Source organism: Dendrobates tinctorius, unplaced genomic scaffold, assembly GCF_039654945.1.
Source record: "Dendrobates tinctorius isolate UK_male_01 unplaced genomic scaffold, ASM3965494v1 ptg000170l, whole genome shotgun sequence".
NCBI classification, from domain to species: Eukaryota; Metazoa; Chordata; class Amphibia; order Anura; family Dendrobatidae; genus Dendrobates; species Dendrobates tinctorius.
Window position 1 is genome coordinate 3,221,508 of NW_027361837.1, and position 19,148 is coordinate 3,240,655.

Sequence of the window (19,148 nt, forward strand, 5' to 3'; positions counted from 1 at the left end):
AAAAAAGGGAGACACAAAAGGTGGGTGGTAACAGTTGCCTTCATTGTTCAGACGAGCCATAGTGTTGAGTATGTAACAGTACGGACACAGAGGGCTAATAGATGCATAAAGCATGTGGGAACGTGATGCGGGGAACCCGGTTATGGTAAAACTTTTGACTGTGACACACAGGGATAGTTCGGTTAATGTGTTGAGGCGGTAGGCCAGTCTGAATAAATACCTTTAAAGGGCATGCTTAAAATTGTAGGGATTGGAGACTAATCGTATTGACCTGGGTAGTGCATTCCAAAGAATTGGTGCAGCACGTGTAAAGTCTTGGAGACGGGAGTTAGAGGTTCTGATTATTGAGGATGCTAACCTCAGGTCATCAGCAGAACGGGGGGCATGGGTAGGGTGGTAGACTGAGATGAGGGAGGAGATATAGGCTGGTGCTGAGCCATGGAGTGCTTTGTAGGTGAGGGTAATAAGTTTGTACTGGATTCTGGAGTGGATGGGTAACCAGTGTAATGACTGGCACAAGGTAGAGGCATCGGTGTAATGATTGGCGAGGAATATGATCCTGGCTGCAGCATTTAAGACGGATGGGAGAGGGGAGAGTTTGGTAAGAGGGAGACCGAGTAGTAGAGAGTTACAGTAGTCCAGACGAGAATGAATAAGAGAAAGAAAAGATCGAATTCTGGAAATGTTTTTGAGATGCAGATAACAAGAGCGAGCCAGTGATCGGATGTGGGGGGTGAATGAAAGCTCGGAATCAAGTATGACCCCAAGACAGCGGCCATGTTTCTGGGGAGTAATAGTGGAACCACCCACCGAAATGGTAATGTCGGGCATAGGTACATTAGTAAAGGGATGAAACACAAGGAGTTCAGTCTTTGATAGGTTCAGTTTCAAGTAGAGGGAGGACATGATGTTAGAGACAGCGTTAAGACAATCACTGGTGTTTTCTAAAAAGGCAGGCGTGAAGAAGCGTATAATTGGGTGTCATCAGCATAGAGGTGGTACTGGAAAACAAATCTACTGATTGTTTGTATACTGCACCTATTGGTCAAAGAGAATAGAAGGGGGCCTAGAACCGATCCTTGAGGAACCCCAACAGTAAGGGGAAGATGAGAGGAGGAGGAGCCAGCAAAAGATACAGTGAACGAGCGGTCAGTGAGAGAGGAGGAGAACCAGGAGAGAATGGTGTCCTTGAGGCCGATGGAGCGGAGCATAGTGAGGAGAAGCTGATGATCCACAGTGTTGAATGCTGCGGAGAGATCCAGGAGAATTTGCATGGAGTAGTGACCATTTGATTTAGCTGTTAGTAGATCATTAAAGACTTTAGTGAGGGCAGTTTCAGTAGAGTGTAAGAGCGAAAACCGGATTGTAGAGGGTCGAGAAGAGAGTTATCAGAGAGATAGCGGATAAGACGGGAGTGGACCAGGCGTTCCAGGAGTTTAGAGATGAAGGGAAGAGTAGAGACAGGTCTATAGTTAGCAGCACAGTTTTGGTCGAGGGATGGTTTTTTACGCAATGGATGTATGATGGCATGTTTAAATGAGGAGGGAAGATACCAGAAGAGAGAGAGTGGGGTTAAATATTTTTGTTAGGTGGGTGGTGACAGCAGGGGAAAGGGACTGGAGGAGATGTGACGGAATTGGGTCACTGGTGCAAGTGGTTGGGCGAGAAGATGCAAGGAGCCTGATTACTTCTTCTGTGACTGGTTCAAAATCAGAGAGTGAGCTAGCTGCACTGGGGGAGGAAGGAAGATGCATGGTATGAGGTGATTGGGAGATAATTTCCTGTTGGATGTGATCAATTTTTTCTTTGAAGTAATTGGCTAGATCGTCAGCTCGAAGATCCGTGGTTGGGCCTGCTCTATTGGGTTGAGTAGGGAATGAAAAGTGTCGAGACGTTTAGGGTTCTTGGACAGTGAGGTAATGAGGGTGTTGAAATAGGTTTGTTTGGAGAGGTGAAGGGCAGTGTTGTATGTTCTAAGCATAAACTTATAATGGATGAAATCTTCGTGTAGGTTAGATTTTCTCCACAGACGTTCGGCGCACCTCGAGCACCGCTGCAGGAAGCGTGTTTGCAGTGTGTTTCAGGGTTGTCGGCGTCTGTGTTGTGTTATTCTATGTATAGGAGGTGAAATTTCATCCAGGGCATTTTGAAGTGTTTCATTGTAATGCTTCAATGCAGAGTCAGGACTTGAGAGATAGGAGATAGGGGCCAATGATGACTGCAAGTTCTTCATGAGTTTCTGAGTGTTAATGGCCTGTATGTTTCTATAAGTATGGAAAGTGGGGGTGACCTGAGCAGCCTGGCAGTTCTTGAGAGAGAATGAGAGAAGGTTGTGGTCAGAGAGCGGGAGAGGGGAGTTTGTGAAATCATCCACTGAGAGAAGACCAAGTCGAGGGAGTTTCCGCCTTCATGCATTGGAGAGTTCGTAAGCTGCGAAAGGCCGAAAGAGGAGGTTAGAGATAAAAGGTTAGTAGCAGATGGGGAGAGGGGAAGAGCGATGGGGATGTTGAAATCACCCATGATGAGGGTGGGGATGTCACAGGAGAGAAAATATGGAAGCCAGGTGGCAAAGTGATCCAGGAACTGATGGGAGGGGCCGGGAGGACGATACACCACCGCCACTCGCATGGAGAAGGGAGAGTAGAGTCTGACGGCATGGACCTCAAAGGAAGAGAAGACAAGTGAGGATACTTGAGGGATAACCTGTAAGGTACATTTTGGTGATAGAAGCAGACCAACGCCTCCACCTGCTCTATTGTCTGCTCTTGGAGTATGTGAAAAGTGTAGTCCTCCATATGAAAGAGCAGCAGCGGTGGTGTCAGACTGCTGGATCCAGGTTTCAGTAAGAGCCAGAAGGTTAAGAGAATCAGAAAGGAAGAAGTCATGGATGAAGGAGAGTTTATTACATACTGAGCGAGAATTCCAAAGGGCACAGTTTCTGAGTGTAGCAGTCGGGAGGTTTGACTTGCTATAACATGGGGGACCAGGGTTGGGAGCGATGGCTCCTGCAACTAGGAGAAGGATAGAAAGAGTGAGCAGATGGTTTATTGATGTATAGTAGAGGTCTAGAGTATGACTAAGTGCTAAATCTTAAATTTTCCTACAAAGGCTGACAATTCCTAAGTGCATTTTCTTAATATAAGCTCCATGGTAAACTAAGACTTCCCTTTGGGTCACTCTTAAATGAAGTTCTTTATCATCTACTTGATATCAGCCACACAGACTAGTGTCTTGAAGGAGATGTCTGTTTAGGAATCATGTGAGGTTGCACCAAACATAATCCACCAGCTGCATAGTAAAGAAAAAAAAAATAGCATGACCCAACTGCAAAAGGTAACCTACCCCAACTCCTCTTCAAAGTCTCAGGGAGAATGCAGATTAGGATTAAAACCCTGCTGTTATGTTCGGTCAAAAACGACCGATTTTGAACTTTAATATTTTTTAAAATATTCAAGATGTGGTTCTGAAACTTGTGGTTGATTGACTTTTCCTCATTTGAGGGGTTCTTACTATGGGTATTTTTTTTTTGTTTACTTTTTGCTCCACAATTTTTTATACACTTGTACTGTTCGGTCAAAAATGACCGATAGCCTTTTATAGTGATCTCCAGCCATTTTATGAGTAAAATAAAGGAGCTATAATCTCATTTTGGACTATATATTACATCTACTACTATTCATCAATTTATTTAGGTCTTTTTGGTCCATGCAGATTTACACATAGATACATTTTCTCATTACAATACTACTGATGGATTACCTTCCAGTATAGTTAGTTATGTGCCAAATATTTTTACCCTGCTGTTCATGTACAATAGTTCAATTCAGTTCTCAACATTTCATATTGTACATGAACGTATTCTCTTTTTTTCACTTGTGTTCCCTGATCTAATTTCTGTTAAATGCTGACCTGAAAGCATACTAATAAATTCTGTCTGAAAAGTGTTTGCTTTATCCTGAGCTCTTATCCTAAAGGGTGGGGGGTGTTAAATTTTATCTTATCAGTAGACAATTGCCATAGTAGTCTATCCAGTTTCATTTTCAGTCCAGTTGGAGAGAGCAGAGAGGGCATATACAGACAACAGAGTTCTGAAGGATCATCGATAACTATGCAATATTCCTAAATATTCCAATAAAGCCATGTTAAATGTTTTGACACAAAAAAATAAAAACTAAGTTTTTCTTTCCATTTTTCATTTGTTTATAAACAACCAGGTTCACATACAATATAATACTGCAAAAATTATTCAATTAAAACACTTAAATTGGCTAAAAATCAAGACTTTATTATTCAAAAATGACCGGAACATAAGTGTATAGTGGTAACGAACAGAATAGCAGGGTTAAGTCTATCTGGGTTAAGTTCTCATAGCCTTGAGAATAGATGCTAAAGTCTTAGGCCTCTTTCACACTTCAGTTTTTTGCATCAGTTCAAATCCGCCAAAAAGGCAGACAAGCGGATCCGTTCTCAACTGATGTGAACGGATGGTACAGGATCCGTTTTCAGACGGATCCTGAAAATGAGGAAATTTAAAGGAAACGCTGGCCGGAAAAGGGGAGAGAGAGAGAGAGAGAGAGAGAGAGAGAGAGAGAGAGAGAGAGAAAATTTTTTTTGTCCGGCACCCAGAAAGAATTTCGGGTTGAATGAGTGTCTGGAGGATCCGCCAGAGAAAAAAATGTCGCAAGCTCCGTTTTGAAATCTTTGAGGATGGAGACGGACAGCAACTTTTGGCGGATCCTCAAAAAAAACGGATGCAACGGACGGTAATCCGTCACAATCCGCCATTAATGGAAGTCAATGGGGGAAAAAAACGGATCCTCAAAAAAAAAAATTGAGGAACCGTTTTTTTCAAAACCTGGCGGATTGTGACTGATTGTAAAAAACTGAAGTGTGAAAGAGGCCTTAGGCCTCTTTCACACTTCAGTTTTTTTGCATCAGTTCAAATCCGCCAAAAAGGCAGAGAAGCGGATCCGTTCTGAACTGATGTCAACGGATGGCACAGGATCCGTTTTGAGACGGATCCTGAAAATGAGGAAATATAAAGGAAAGGCTGGCGAGAGAGAGAGAGAGAGAGAGATATTTTTGTTTTCTTCATTTTGTCCGGCAACCAGAAAGAATTTCGGGTTAAATTAGTCTCTGGAGGATCCGCCACAAAAAAAAACGTTGCAAGCTCCGTTTTGAAATCTTTGAGGATGGTGATGGACAGCAACTTTTGGCGGATCCTCAAAAAAAACCGGATGAAACGGACAGCCATCCGTCACAATCCGCCATTAATGCAAGTCAATGGGGAAAAAACGGATCCTGAAAAAAATATTGAGGATCCGTTTTTTTTCAAAACCTGGCGGATTGTGACTGATTGCAAAAAACTGAAGTGTGAAAGGGGCCTTAGGGGTTAGGTAGAGGATCTTTAATACATCAACAATGGGTTGGCAGGCTAATGCCCCCCGTACAAATTAGACTGTCATCCGGATCTGACGATATCGATGGGTTCAGCAGACAGACTAGACTAATGTTTATAGGGGCTCTGTCCAAATAATTGTTGGGGGAAATTATTCAGGTATGTTCAATTTTTTTTTTACTGGTGATCCGTTTATTCTTCTTGCGTTTAGTCGCTGGCTGAAATGTTTGTCGACCGCTTTCTCATAGAGAACGCAGGAGACAGTTGGCTCCCGTGTATGTGAGTGACAGCTGTGATCGCTGTTGTCTGAGCCAACAACCATAGCATTGTTCAACCAACTGACATCAGACGTGCATAATGTGTATGCAAATAAAGTCCGTGGAGCCTCATTTAAGAGTCTCAAACACTTAATATGGTGGTAATGGTGGTTTCCAAAAGGAGCCACCCCTTGGCTGGGTCATTCCCTGGAGGAAGATCTGGCTAGTCCTGTGTTTGAGACTCTTAAATGAGGCTCCACGGACTTTATTTGCATATTTGTATTTCCCAGGGAGCATTGCACCTAGGATTTCACTGATTGAGCGCCTTTGCCGGCTGCCGCAGTGTTTTCTTTGACTGGTCTCCCTGAGGTCAGTGATTGTTTCGTGATGTACATAATGTGTATGGCACTCATGTGAATAATGTCTTTTGAGCATGCCCAAAGACACATCGCCGACATCATTGGCACAGTGCCGACCCAAGAGATGAGTATGTGCTCTTTGTATTTTACATGTTGCGCAGTATCATTTAAGAAGGATGGCCTTTTGCTAGCCATAAATATAGCAATACTTAGTGTATTTTTTGGTACTGGCATACAAGCAGATTTACTTTTTCTTTTGTCTTGCATAGGTATAATGGCTGGAAGTAACCGATCTGGAGACCTTAGAGATGCTCAGAAGTCCATTCCATTTGGCACCATATTGGCTATAATAACTACTTCATTAATCTGTATCCTATTGGGAAATTGTAGCATCGTACGGAAGTATGCAGTGTCAGGAATGTGCTTAGCACCTAAAGGGTAAACTCTGACTTAACATAACATAGTTTTCCAACTCATTGTCATAGACCCTATTAGGGAGTGCTGAGCTAATAGTATTGAATTGGCACATTGGAATTATAGTACTTCAGTTCCACTATGGGGGCACTGTGAGGTGTCAGCAGCAGAGTACTTTTATTATCCTCTTATTGTCACAAGACACTTTCAATGAATGGAGAACCCTTTTAAAGCAACTCGCTTTTCGCTTTTTGGCTTCTGTGTGTTTTTGGCAATTGCTTAAACTTAGCACTGATTATTTAGACTGTTTCTACACATTGCTGTTATATCGTTATCCAGAGGATTGTAAAGATCCATCTCCATTTCGGTAAATTGAAACTAGCTTATTAGGTAGAAATTGGACCCTTTAGATAATATAAATTTACATAATTGAAGTTTAAAACAGATTGCAATATTCCCGGAGTTATTGATATTCCCCTGCTGTCTACCATAGCAAGTTTTCCTACCTTCTCCAGGAGACCCGCTTGCGAGTGACACCACTTTTGCTGACTTTATTATTTTTCCTCTAACTGCCTTCTAATCTGTTGCTTAAAGGAATGACGATGTCAAAGCAATATATTTTTCTAGTGAGGTAAAAAGTCTGTCGTCTATGGACACTTTTTATTACTGTTTTTCTGAAAATAAGGCAGGGTCGTATATTTTTTTGTTATGCAAGATGCGTTGGGCCTTATTTTCAGAGGATGCCTTATTTTTTCCATAAGCCACAATCCACATTTATTTTTGAACAAAAAAAATCAAAATTTATTCAAATATAATCTCATCACACACTGCACATGCATATACACACAAACTGCACATACAGTATATGTACGCATGTAAAAGTAAATATGAAAAGCGCCAGTCACCAAGTATGCAATTAAAAGTTCTTTTTTATTCGATCACCCATGATAGCAACACGAGAAAGGGAATCTACCCTTCAAGAACAGGAAACCTACAGACAAAAGGAGAGCACCTCTCCCACGCATCAGTTGTCCTTGACGGGTGAACCTCTTTCACACATACCTATTTAAAATAGGAGTCATTCCCAGGTCCGGCCGGTCAGTTTAGGCAGCGGAGGTCCTCTGCATCGGCCTGTACGGAATCTCTGGAAGCGCCACAGTGGGTCCAGGGGGGCCTCACGATAGTGTGCAGATGCAGGTCAGTGGTTTTCCGGCAGCAATTGCTAGCTCTGTTGTGGTCTGCAGATGTGGAAGAAAGATGCTGGTATGCATTGCTTACCACCGGTCACACAGCTGAGGGACGCCATGTCCATCCTGGGTTCCCTGAGAGCGTGCATTCAGGCGGTATCCTGGGTACAAGCTCACATGCGAGTCCTCCAGTCATATGTCCTGATAAACGCAAGGAAGCACCCAAACAACCTATCAAAAAGGGTTTCACTTCCAGGACATGTAAAATCGACCCTCTGGTGGTGGCTGAGCTACCGAAACCTGAGGCGAGGAGAAAGCTGGGATCAGCTTCCTCTAAGAATATTATGTACCGATGCCAGTCTGAGAGGCTGGGGAGCCGTGGTCGAGGATTCATACTTCCAGCGGCAGTGGCCCCAGAACATAAGATCCGGATCTTCGAACCTAAGGGAGTTAACGGCGATGGAAGAGTCACTGAAGGCCGCATCAACCCTTGTCAAGAACCATCATGTTCGGATATACTCCGACAACGTGACCATGGTGGCATATCTCAGACACCAAGGGGGCACAAGGTACGCCAGTCTAAAGAAGGTAGCAGCAAGGATCTTCCTCTGGGCAGAGGAGCACCTGTTATTCATTTCTGCGGTACACTTGAAGGGGTCGGAAAACATCCAGGCAGACTTCCTGAGCAGGAAGGACGTCCAGCCAGGAGAATGGTGTCTAAACCAAGGCTCTAGCCTCGAGATGGGGAGACCCAGAGGTCGACCTGTTCGCGAATGCGCAAAATACAAAAGCAGCGACCTATTTCTCCCTCAGTCCCACGTACGGAGCCCAGGGGACGGATGCATTTGCCCATCCATGGGTCTTCAGACTGGCCTACGCCTTTCCACCAATCCCGATGCTGGCAAAAACGTTACAAAAGATCAGAGCGGACGGGGTCACGACAATCCTGGTGGCTCCCATGTGGCCAGGACGAAGCTGGTACAGCGCTCTGTTGGACATGGCCCAGGAGGGTCCCTTGCTTCTACCCCAGAAGACCGACCGACCTTTTTCAGGGTCCATTACTACACCCGAACCCAACCAAGTTATGTCTAGCAGCTTGGTTATTGAGGCCAACATTCTGAGGGCCAAAGGGTTGTCGGATGAGGTAATCCGGACCCTTCAAAAAAGTAGAAAGCCGGTAACAAATGCAATTTACGGCAAAGTATGGAAAAAATTTTCCTCCGGGGGCCCCTGACCCCACCCACCCAAATATTGCCCAAATACTAGACTTCCTGCAGAAAGGGTTAGATCTAGGGATTACTCCAAGTACGTTGAAAGTACAGGTATCTGCCCTTAGTTTTTTTTTACCAAGACCTAGCCAAACACCTCTGGGTCAAGCGGTTCATGACAGCGGCAGGCAGAATTATTCATCCTTCGCTCCCTAATCGGGTTCCTCCCTGGGATCTTAATTTAGTACTCAATAGCCTAACACAGGCCCCGTTTGAGCCCCTGTCAGAAATCCCATTAAAAATTCTCACACTTAAAACAGTGTTTCTGGTGGCAATCACATCGGCTAGACGGGTGGGGGAGCTACAGGCCCTTTCAGTACAGGAACCTTACCTCCTACTCAATTCAGACTGTAGAGTACTGCGTCTAAACCCCTCCTTTATGCCCAAAGGGGTGTCAGACTTTCATAGAAGTCAAGATATCGTGTTGCCCTCATTTTGCCCAAATCCTTCTAATCCGAAGGAAGGAAAATTTCATACCTTGGATGTCCACAGGGTAGTTTTCCGCTACCTCGATGCGACCAAGGATTGGAGAATCGATCAGAACCTGTTCCTTCAGTATTCGGGAAGAATTACTGGGAAGAAAGCGGCAAAGAACACGATAGCGGGTTGGATCAAGCAGTCCATCTCCCTGGAATATTCTTCAAGACATCTATCTCCTCCCGGATCATTAAAAGCCCACTCCACTCGATCAGTCGCTACGTCCTGGGCAGCAAGAGGAAATACGTCTTCGGAACAGATATGCAGAGCGGCCACCTGGTCCTCTGTGCACACCTTTACCAGACACTATAGACTGGATTTCAATAGGGATCTGACGTTTGGCAGACGCGTCTTGCAAGCCGTAGTCCCTCCCTAAAAAATTAACGTTGGCATGACTCCAAGGTGGCTGTCGTGGAAGGTGACTAGAGAAAATAGAATTAGACTTACTGGTAATTCGGTTTCTAGGAACCTTCCACGACAGCACTAATTTCCCTCCCTATATAATATCTGATGATTCCTGCTCTACTGGCGGTAACTATTCATGCTAGTACATTCAGAAAAAACACTGAGGTAGCAGGAAGGGGAGGGTTATTTAATCTCTTTGTGTTCCTGTCCTCTGTTAGGGCGGGGAGACAACCTCCAAGGTGGCTGTCGTGGAAGGTTCCTAGAAACCGAATTACCGGTATGTCTAATTCTATTTTTTTGCCAGTGAAATAAATGTGTAGCGAAGTCTAAGCATAAGGAGTGTGCTCTTTGCAGGGCCCTATTACCTCACTCTTACCTGAAGAGACACTGTCAGTCATGTATTGAGCAAACTGTAGCAGAGGAGACCCTAGCTTTGCCAGTAACTTAAGAGCTATCATGAGGGCAGAGGTTAAGGAGTCCATAAAATCTCTTTCCCAGGGTGAGGGCCATAGGGGAAAGAAGAGAAGAGTTAGGCCCCCTGAGTTGGACATTTGCAGTGGCTCAGGAAAAATGGCAACTCCGACAAATCCTTTGTGTCAACTTCCTCCTCTTCAGACGATAGGTCAAGTCGCTCCTGCTTCCCCGTAGACCAGGTGGAGAAGCTTGTTAATACAGTTAGGAGTACCATAAGGATAGTGGAGTCCAAGCCGAAAAGGTCATTTCAGGACATCATATTTGGGGGAATGGACCAAAAGAGACGCAGACTGTTTCCCTTACATGAAAGGATCCGAACTTTGATACAAAGGGAGTGTAAAAGCTGAGAAGAAAGGCTCCTTTCCCCTGGTATTTAAGAGGAGATACTGTACCCTTTTGATGAGCGTTCCTAATCATCTTGGAATAAACTCCCAAAGCTGAATGCAGTCATGGCAAAGGCTTTTAGGAGATCCTCTCTACCCTTTGGGAATATGGGAAGTTTAAAAGATCTGCTTGACAAGAAAGCAGAGCCCTAAAGCCAGCAGTGGAGGCTACGTGTACTGCAAGGTCCTTAATGCTCTGGCTGGACCAATTGGAGTCTCCACTAAAAGATAAGACTTATAGAAACAGCATATTGTGCATTATCCCGCTGATGCAAGGAGCCGCAGCTTTTTTTTATCAGACGCCTCAACAGATTGGATCATTTTAGCAACAAGATCCACAGCCCCCTCAAATGCAGTCTAGAGAGCCTTATGGTTGAAGTGCTAGCCAGGGGACATCCATGCCAAATCAAAACTGTGCGCCATCTGTGTGAGGGAGAATACCTGTGTGGCCCGGCTTTGGACGAATTTCTGGAGTAGACAGGCAATAAGAAGAGATTTGCTACCTTGTCTGTGCCATCCTACATGCGTTTCTTCAGTAAAGGAAGGTTCGCCCAAGGGAAGCCCTCCAGAAATCAGATCAAGTGGGATGGCCGAGGAAAGGTAAAGGTTTCATGTTCAGAATCAGACTGACTACGGGCCAGGTGTGGGGAAGCTTTCAGCCTTCTTCCTTGCCTGGAGAAAGATATCGGAGAGTGATTGGATTCTTCGCCTAATAATGTCTTTCAATTTCACAAGGCAGATTTATGGTAACTCCCTCTCAATCCTTCACAGCGGAACAGGCCCTAAAGGTAGAAGTCTTTGAACTGTTGCAGAAGGCAGTCCTGTTGGAGGTTCACTTATTAGAAAGAGGCAAGTGATTTCCCTCCCCCCCTTCTGATTAAGAAACCAGATGGTTCCTTTAGGACCATAATAAACTTGAAAGGTCTGAATAAATTCCTAAAAGTACGCCCTTTCAAGATGGAGTCTGTAAGATTAGCAAAAAAATACTCTTTAAAAATTGCTTCATGGCCGTTTTGAATCTGAAGGATGCTTACTATCATGTCCCTATACATGTAGATCAGCAGTTCTTCAGAGTTGTCGTAGTCCTTGGGTGTACAGTTAGGCACTTCCAGTTTAGAGCCCTCCCTTTTGCCCTAGCTATTGCCCATCGGGTCTTTACCAAGGTGGTCGCGGATGTCATGGCCCATCTACAGGGAAAAAGATGACTTAATTGTCCCCGATCTGGATGATTTTCTAGTGGCAGGCAGTTCGGCCCGACATTACACTACAAAAATAGAAGGGGTGATATCCACTTTAGAATGATTGGGGGTGGCTATTAAACCTTAAGAAATAACGATTAGAGCTCCTAAAGGTACAGGTATTTTTGTGGCTTTTGCTGGATTCCGAGGTGCAGAAGTGTTGCCTACCTGAAATTAAAATAGATGGTATTCAATGTTAGATGTTGAGAGCCTTGAAATTTCCCACTTTGTTTCTTTTAGAAGTGGTATGTCCCTTCTAGGTTCACTAACATACTGCATTCTGACATTCCTGTGGGCCCAGTTCCATACTAGAGCCTTACAGTGGGATGTCTTGGGTAATGACTCTTCCCTTAGGGGGTACCTGGATGGAAATATAACTCTATCCCCATCTACATTTCAATCCCTTCCTTGGTGGCTGGATTTTGCTAATCTATCCAGTGGGGTTCCCTGGGTAAATAATATATCTTGGGTGGTAACTATGGACACGAGCCCCATCTTGGTGATGCAGCAATCCAAGAAATTTGGATGGGGTAGGAGTTGTTCATCAAACCTAAAGGAGTTAATGGAGGTGGAGTTAGCAGTAAGAAAGCTCCTTATGTCCCTACAGGATCATCATGTCAGGATCCTCTCCAACAATCAGGTGATAGTGGCCTCTGTCAATCACCAAGAGGAGACCCGATCCAGATGTTTAATGGAGGTGGTGGATCGCTTATTCCATCTAGAAGAAACTCATCAAGTCATCTACAACAGTGCAAATGTGGGGACATCTGGATATAAACCTCTTTTGCCATAAGGGTGAACAGGAAAGTAAAACACTGTTTTCTCAACCCCAAAAAAGTTCCTTATGGGTAGATTCCTTTCTTGTCCCATGGAACTTCAGCCTGGCATATGCCTTTTTTCCAATAGCCCTGATTCCATTGGTAGTAAGAAAGATCAGAGAAGACAAGGCGAGGGTTATCTTAATCGTCCCCTTTTTGACCCAGAAGGCCAAGTGTTATGATTGGGTCACCGAGGAGGAAAACAAAACCAAGCTAAGTCACAGAAATCAGAGAGTTTGGTAACTACGCGGATTGCAGACCCTTGATCCTAACCACACAACTAACAGCAACCGTGGAGCGTACCTACGATGATTCACAGCCGGAGGACTAAATAAGCCTAAAGCAAGAAAAGGGGAAATCTAAACTGCCCCAGAGCAGACTCCAAAGGAATAGACAGCCCCCACACATGTATTGACGGTGAAACAAGATGAAAGTACAAACACAGGTAGGAAAATAGGCTGAGCAAACGATGGGGCCCACACTAACTAGAAAGGACAGGAAAGGAAAGATACTGTCTGCAATCACGCCAAAAAACCCTGCAAAAATGTCCAACACTTCTGATAGCAAAAAACACCCTGAAGTCACTAGACTTCACCCACTATATCAGCACTCTGGCATATTCTGAGAACAGAGCAAAAAGAGGCCAATCTAATAAGGGACAAAAAGCAAACTGGCAAATGTTACTGTATGCAGTAACATAAGAGTGGAAATTCAGCACAGCCCCAGTCGGGGCTGGCAGACCACACAAAAAACTGAATAGACAAAACCAAATCAAATGTGAACATTAGCAGAGACAACTTAGCTTGAGAAGGCAGGAACTGAGCTGGAAACTAAGACCTCGGGGCAGGAAAAAAATCACCAGCATGGGAATAGGGAGTCGGCTGTCTTAAATCCAGTCTGAGACTCCAGATGTCCAATCCTCATTATCAGGTGATCAGCTTCTTTACCTCCTGCCACCACCAGAGGGAGCCCGGAAAGAGAACTCACAACTCCTCTGTCAGCACAAACAGTTCCCTCACCAGAAACCAGAGGCAGACCAGAAAATGAGTTCACAACAGCCAAGGTTCTCATGGCTAAGGACTATGTCAATCACTGACCATGGGTCCTCCTGAAGCTTCCAGAACTCCTCTCTCAAGGACCAGGCTACCATCTATGAGTATCTAACCTCCATCTGATGGCATAGAATTTGAAAGGGTGCTGTTAATAGAAAAGGGTTTCTCTCCCAATCTGGTAGCCACTCTACTAAAGCATAGGACCCTAGGGGTCCACAACTGGAACTTGGAGGAAGTTCCTTTCCACTTCGGGGTCAAAAATTGAGGAGGGGGCTCCAGTAGGTTGAGTTCTAAGTTTCTGCAGAAGGGCCTAGAGCTAAGCCTATCCACTAGCACCCTCAAGGCCCAAGTGTTAGCTCTGGGGGCCCTGTTTAGGTATGATCTGGCAGGGAATTATTGGTATTGATGAGAGAAGAAAAACAGCGTCACTTACCGGTTTGAAAACAAATATTCAGTCCTTTAATACACCCTTCATGGTGTGTTCAAGCGACAAGTGGACATGCAGGTGAGGAGTGCAGGGGGAGGAAGAGTGGACGACGGCCGTTTCGCAACTGAACGCTTCAACGGGTCTCATCAATCTCGAATGTATATGAATTTTTCTTCAGCTGAAGCACCATCCATTGTTTGAATTCAGGCTGTGATATTTCACTGAATTATTGGGTATCTAGGTTTATTAGAGCGTCCTGTAGATTCAGGCCTATCCTTAAAGAAAGTGTAATGCAATAGGACTGAAACCTAGTTCTGGCAGCCATAACAGTCACATTTTGAGCCCATTGAGTTAGCACCAGAAAAAAATCTTTCCCTTAAGATTGCCCTTCTGGTGGCTGTAACATCTGCCCAAAGGATTAGTGATATTTAGTCCCTTTCCAGAGTCCCACCATACGCTGAGTTTTTGGAAGACAGAGTTGTTTTTGAAGCCGGATCCATCCTACCTACCAAAGGTGGCTTCCAGGTTTCATAGGTTACAGGAGATAGTTCTTCCCTCTTTCTGTGATAGACCAAAAATTCAGAAAGAGGAGATATTCCTTATGCTGGAGGTTAGAAGGTCTCTGCTAGAATGCCTGGCGGTTATTGATCCTCAGAAAAAGGATAAGTCCTTATGTGTGTCCTTCCAAGAACCCAGAAAGGGGCTTAAAGCTTCAAAGTGCACAATAGCTAGGTGTATCACGGAGGCCATTTCTTTAGCTTATGCAGCAAGTGGTGAGGTAGTTCTAGAAGGTCTGAGAGCTCACTCCACACATGCCGTGACAGCCCCCCTGGACAGAGAGATCGGATCTCTTGATCAAGCAGATATGTAAGGCAGCTACATGGTCTTCTCCTTCCACTTTCTATAAGTATTATAGACTTGATATGGGTTCCTCTTCCGAACCCCCTTTTGGAAGAAGGGTGTTTCAGGCTGTGGTCCCTCCTTGAATTCTTGTCTCGCTGTAATTCTCTTGTGGTGCTGTCGTGGGTGATAGAATAAAGTATTAGTTACTTACCAGTAACAATATTTTTCGGAACCCATGATAGGACACTTATATTCCCTTCCGTCACGTGTGGGTGAGCACTTCTTTCACTAGTATATAAAGTCACATTTGAGATTGTGATGGTGTTGCAGATAAAATGTAGTATTTACTACAATAACAATTGGAGGTCCTCTCATGCTCTGTAATCCAACTGATGTGTGGGAGAGGTGCTGTCCTTCTATGTCTGTAGGTTTCCTGTCCTTGAAGCAAGATACCCTCTCTTGTAGTGCTGTCATCAGTTTCAAAAAATCCTGTTACCAGTAAGTAACTAAGACTATTCCTTAGTCCTTAGAACCAGTACAAGCAAAACGGAGGGCAGGGGGTGGTGGGAGAGAGGGACAGGACGACTGTCGTTTCACTGCTACACCAGCGCTTCTTCGGGTTCAACTTACAATGTCGTGAAACTACTTCCTTTCGTAGCAAGGCAGCTACATAGTATAGGTCAATACACCTGTTAGTGAATGGAAAACATTGTGCAATTTAAAAACATTTAAAATAAAATTGCAAAAACATGGATGTATCTAATCCATCTGAGTCCCAAAGGACACTGGGCAGCAGAATTTAGAATCCACCTGTATTGCCAACTGTTCAGCAATAAAGGTTCGGATACGGCTTTAAAGAAGGCTACTACTTGGATATAACACAATTTTATTATACAATGATTAATTTAAATGATAAAACATCAAATTAATGGAATGGAATTAATTTCATGTGAATCATACAATTATTATGAATTATAGTACATAGAGAAATAAGCATCCATACATTACCAAGTAGTATTGCAACATCACTTCTCCACTGGAGGGACTACAGTGTCAATGAGAAGGAAAAAACTCTGGTCTTTTCATCACAGAAACCGTGCACCCACGATACCTTCTGGAAATGTCCCTCCCTCGCTCAAGCGGGTCCACCTTTTTATACACAACACTCCCACATTACAACTGTGCAGTATGTTTAGTCTGCATCAGAATCTTGAATCTGCACAAGACTTCAAGGTCTGTTTGTTATAGCCTCTTAGTATGTTTGTACCAACCAGAGATTTGTTTGCCATTAGTATGTCTCTTAACAATAGCACAATGCATCAGGGTTGTTTTGCTACTGATTATAACCCAGGCTCTGTTTGCCTCTGGTCAACTTGTCTAAGTTCTCTATCACTGTTCAAAGTTCAACATATGTTGCTTATTACAAAGTTAACTCTTCATGCTCATAGCATGACGCTCTAAGATGGTAACATATGGGCAGCATGACTTCCATAATCACCTATTCTGAAAACTGGATACCTATCGTAACTCAGGCACACACGCATACATGTCTCATGGGTATCACAATCGGTCCTCGATTATTGTCATGCATGACCAGTGTTACATGAGACCATAACATTTTGGTCTCTCTTGTCAATCGAGAATCATACTATTACCGAGCACAAGACTTCCTTGTTCAAGCAGCATAAATATTCATTATCTATACAGTTGTTATTCCTATTGTCCTAATTAGTTGGAAAGCTCCTTCCCATCAACCACCCCCCAAGTGAAAGTATTCAGTATCTATCACTGTTTGTCAACAGGGGTCACTTGCGTGCAAATCAGGATAATGAATCTTTGAAACACAGAGCTTCAAAGACCACAGAACAATTTCTTGTCTTATGGTATTGACACAGAGCAAACGCTTTGTGTCTCAGTGTAAAAGTTCAGCATTAATGATATTGCACCATAGTATATTGCAATATAGTGTTTGGATTCAAACAACCATATTTCATATTTGCCATACTTTCCACCCTTGGTCTAATGACCACACTATATCAAAGCATATAAACAATCTATTACAATATGTAGGCTATAAGATATCCATATTTTTATTAGCACCACACCACCTTGTTTCTTTTTTCAGCAATAATTGTTTCCACCTTGTGGAGGGTACTTGACCTTTTCTATTCCTGCAAAACAAAGAATTAGGATCAGCATTATGGTATTCACTGATATGTTTGATAAGCCGTAATGAGACGTAAATCCAAGTATGATGAATTAAAATATGATGGTTTATTCAATGGATTTCGAAGTACACGGTTACTTCCTCCAGATAAACAAATCCTTTATTTATTCATGCAGCAGTGATTTTTCCTATTGGTTCATTTTGATCACTGTGATAGACCCTTTCATAACTATCACAGTCATAAAAAGACAGTAATTTGTATGTCATCACCTCCATGTGTCATTCCCTTACATTACATTTTTTTATTTCATAATTTTTATTTCTTATTCCTTGCCATTGAGGTTGGGGTTAGGCGAGGATTAGGGTTCGGCTAGGATTAGGGATAGCATTGAGTTTAGGGTTTTTTCAAAAGTAAAACAAAAAAGACTAGTGTTGAGCGCAATCACTCACTACTTGAGTTTCCATCGGGGTCTCTCGAGCACCCACAATACTTAATGCCTTACCGGAGTACCCCGATGCAAACTCGAATAGCGAGCACTTGCTCACAACACTAATGATGACGTATTCAATATGATGACCTAATGTTATCTAATTCAGTGTAGTACCTTTTGGGTTAAAAATCTTCTCTGTATGCCTGGATAAAATCCTTAAGGGGTTTAGTATCCAAAATGGGGTCACTTGTGGGTGGTTTCCAGTCTGTAGGTACATCAATGGGTCTTCAAAAGAGAAATGGCGTATTGTTTAAAGCCATTCTTGCGTTCAAAAAGTCAAACGGTGCTTACTTCACTTCCGAGACCTATCGGCGTACTATGGAGAAATTGCCCAACAAATTTTATGGTTCATTATCTCCTGTTACACTTGGGAAACAAAAAAAAAAATTTGAGCTTTAGCAAAATTTTTGTGGAAAACTGTAAAAAGTTCATTTTTTCCTTCCATATTCCATTAATTCCTGAGAAGAACCTGAAGGATTAATAAACTTCTTGGATGAGGTTTCTAGAACCTTGGGGGGGTGCAGTTTTTAGAATGGTGTCCCTTTTGGATATTTTCTGTCATATAGACCTCTCAGTCACTTCAAATATGATGTCCCCCCCCCCAAAGAGAAAAGTGGTTTTGTAAATTTTGTTGAAAATTTGAGAAATTACTTATCAAATTTGAACCGTTCTAACTTCCAAACAAAAAAATTGTTTCAAAAATTGTGCAAATGTAAAATGTGGGAAATGTTATATATTAACTATTTTGTGACATTTATCTCTGATTTAAGGGCATCAAAATTAAAAGTTTGAAAATTGTGATTTTTTTTTTCATATTTTGTTAAGTTTTCACAAATAAATACAATTCATAGCGACCAAAATTTACCAAATTTGCCACTAACATGAAGTGCAATATGTCACAAAAAATAATCTCAGAATCCATGGGATCTGTTGAAGCGTTCAAGTCACATAAAATGACACTGGTCAGATTTAAAAAATTGGCCTGGTCATTAAGGTCAAAATTAGCTTAGTTACTAAGTGGTTAAATTGCATGAAGTTTTGCATGCACTAATAGATATATTGACATACACCATGTGCCTGCCTTGCTACAAAAGTAAGTAGTGTCACGTCATTGTAAGCTGGACGCGTAGAAGCGTTGGTGTAGCGCAAAACGGCTATCGTCCTGTCCCTCTCTCCCATGCATGTATATACACTGCACATAAGGTACATACCAGCTGTATCACCTTCAGTTCCTCTGGACACTTGCAGTTAAAGGACCTTTGGTGACATCATAGTCACATTACTGCGATGTCACCAAAAGTGCATAAGCAGTCTTAACCTTAGAATAGAAATGCTCGGGACCTCCAAGAGAGTGGAAGCCCTGAGAAATTGCTGTGTTTCCTCCTAACAGCCCTGCATACCAGCCTGTCTCCTCTTAAGTTCTTCTAGTGTAAGGGGTGCATGAGACTGCCCTTTATAGATGTGTATATATTAATGTATGGTTTTATAAA

At 43.1% G+C, this 19,148-nt stretch overlaps 1 protein-coding gene across 1 annotated transcript in view; it reads left to right on the forward strand.

Annotated features, from left to right (window-relative positions):
* The window catches only part of SLC12A4 (solute carrier family 12 member 4), a 423,457-nt gene that overhangs the window by 224,619 nt on the left and 179,690 nt on the right, over positions 1-19,148 (forward strand). Inside the window, exon 10 of the mRNA XM_073550797.1 lies at positions 6,284-6,382. Coding sequence (XP_073406898.1) covers positions 6,284-6,382 — 99 coding nt within the window. The remainder of the gene's footprint in view (positions 1-6,283; positions 6,383-19,148) is intronic.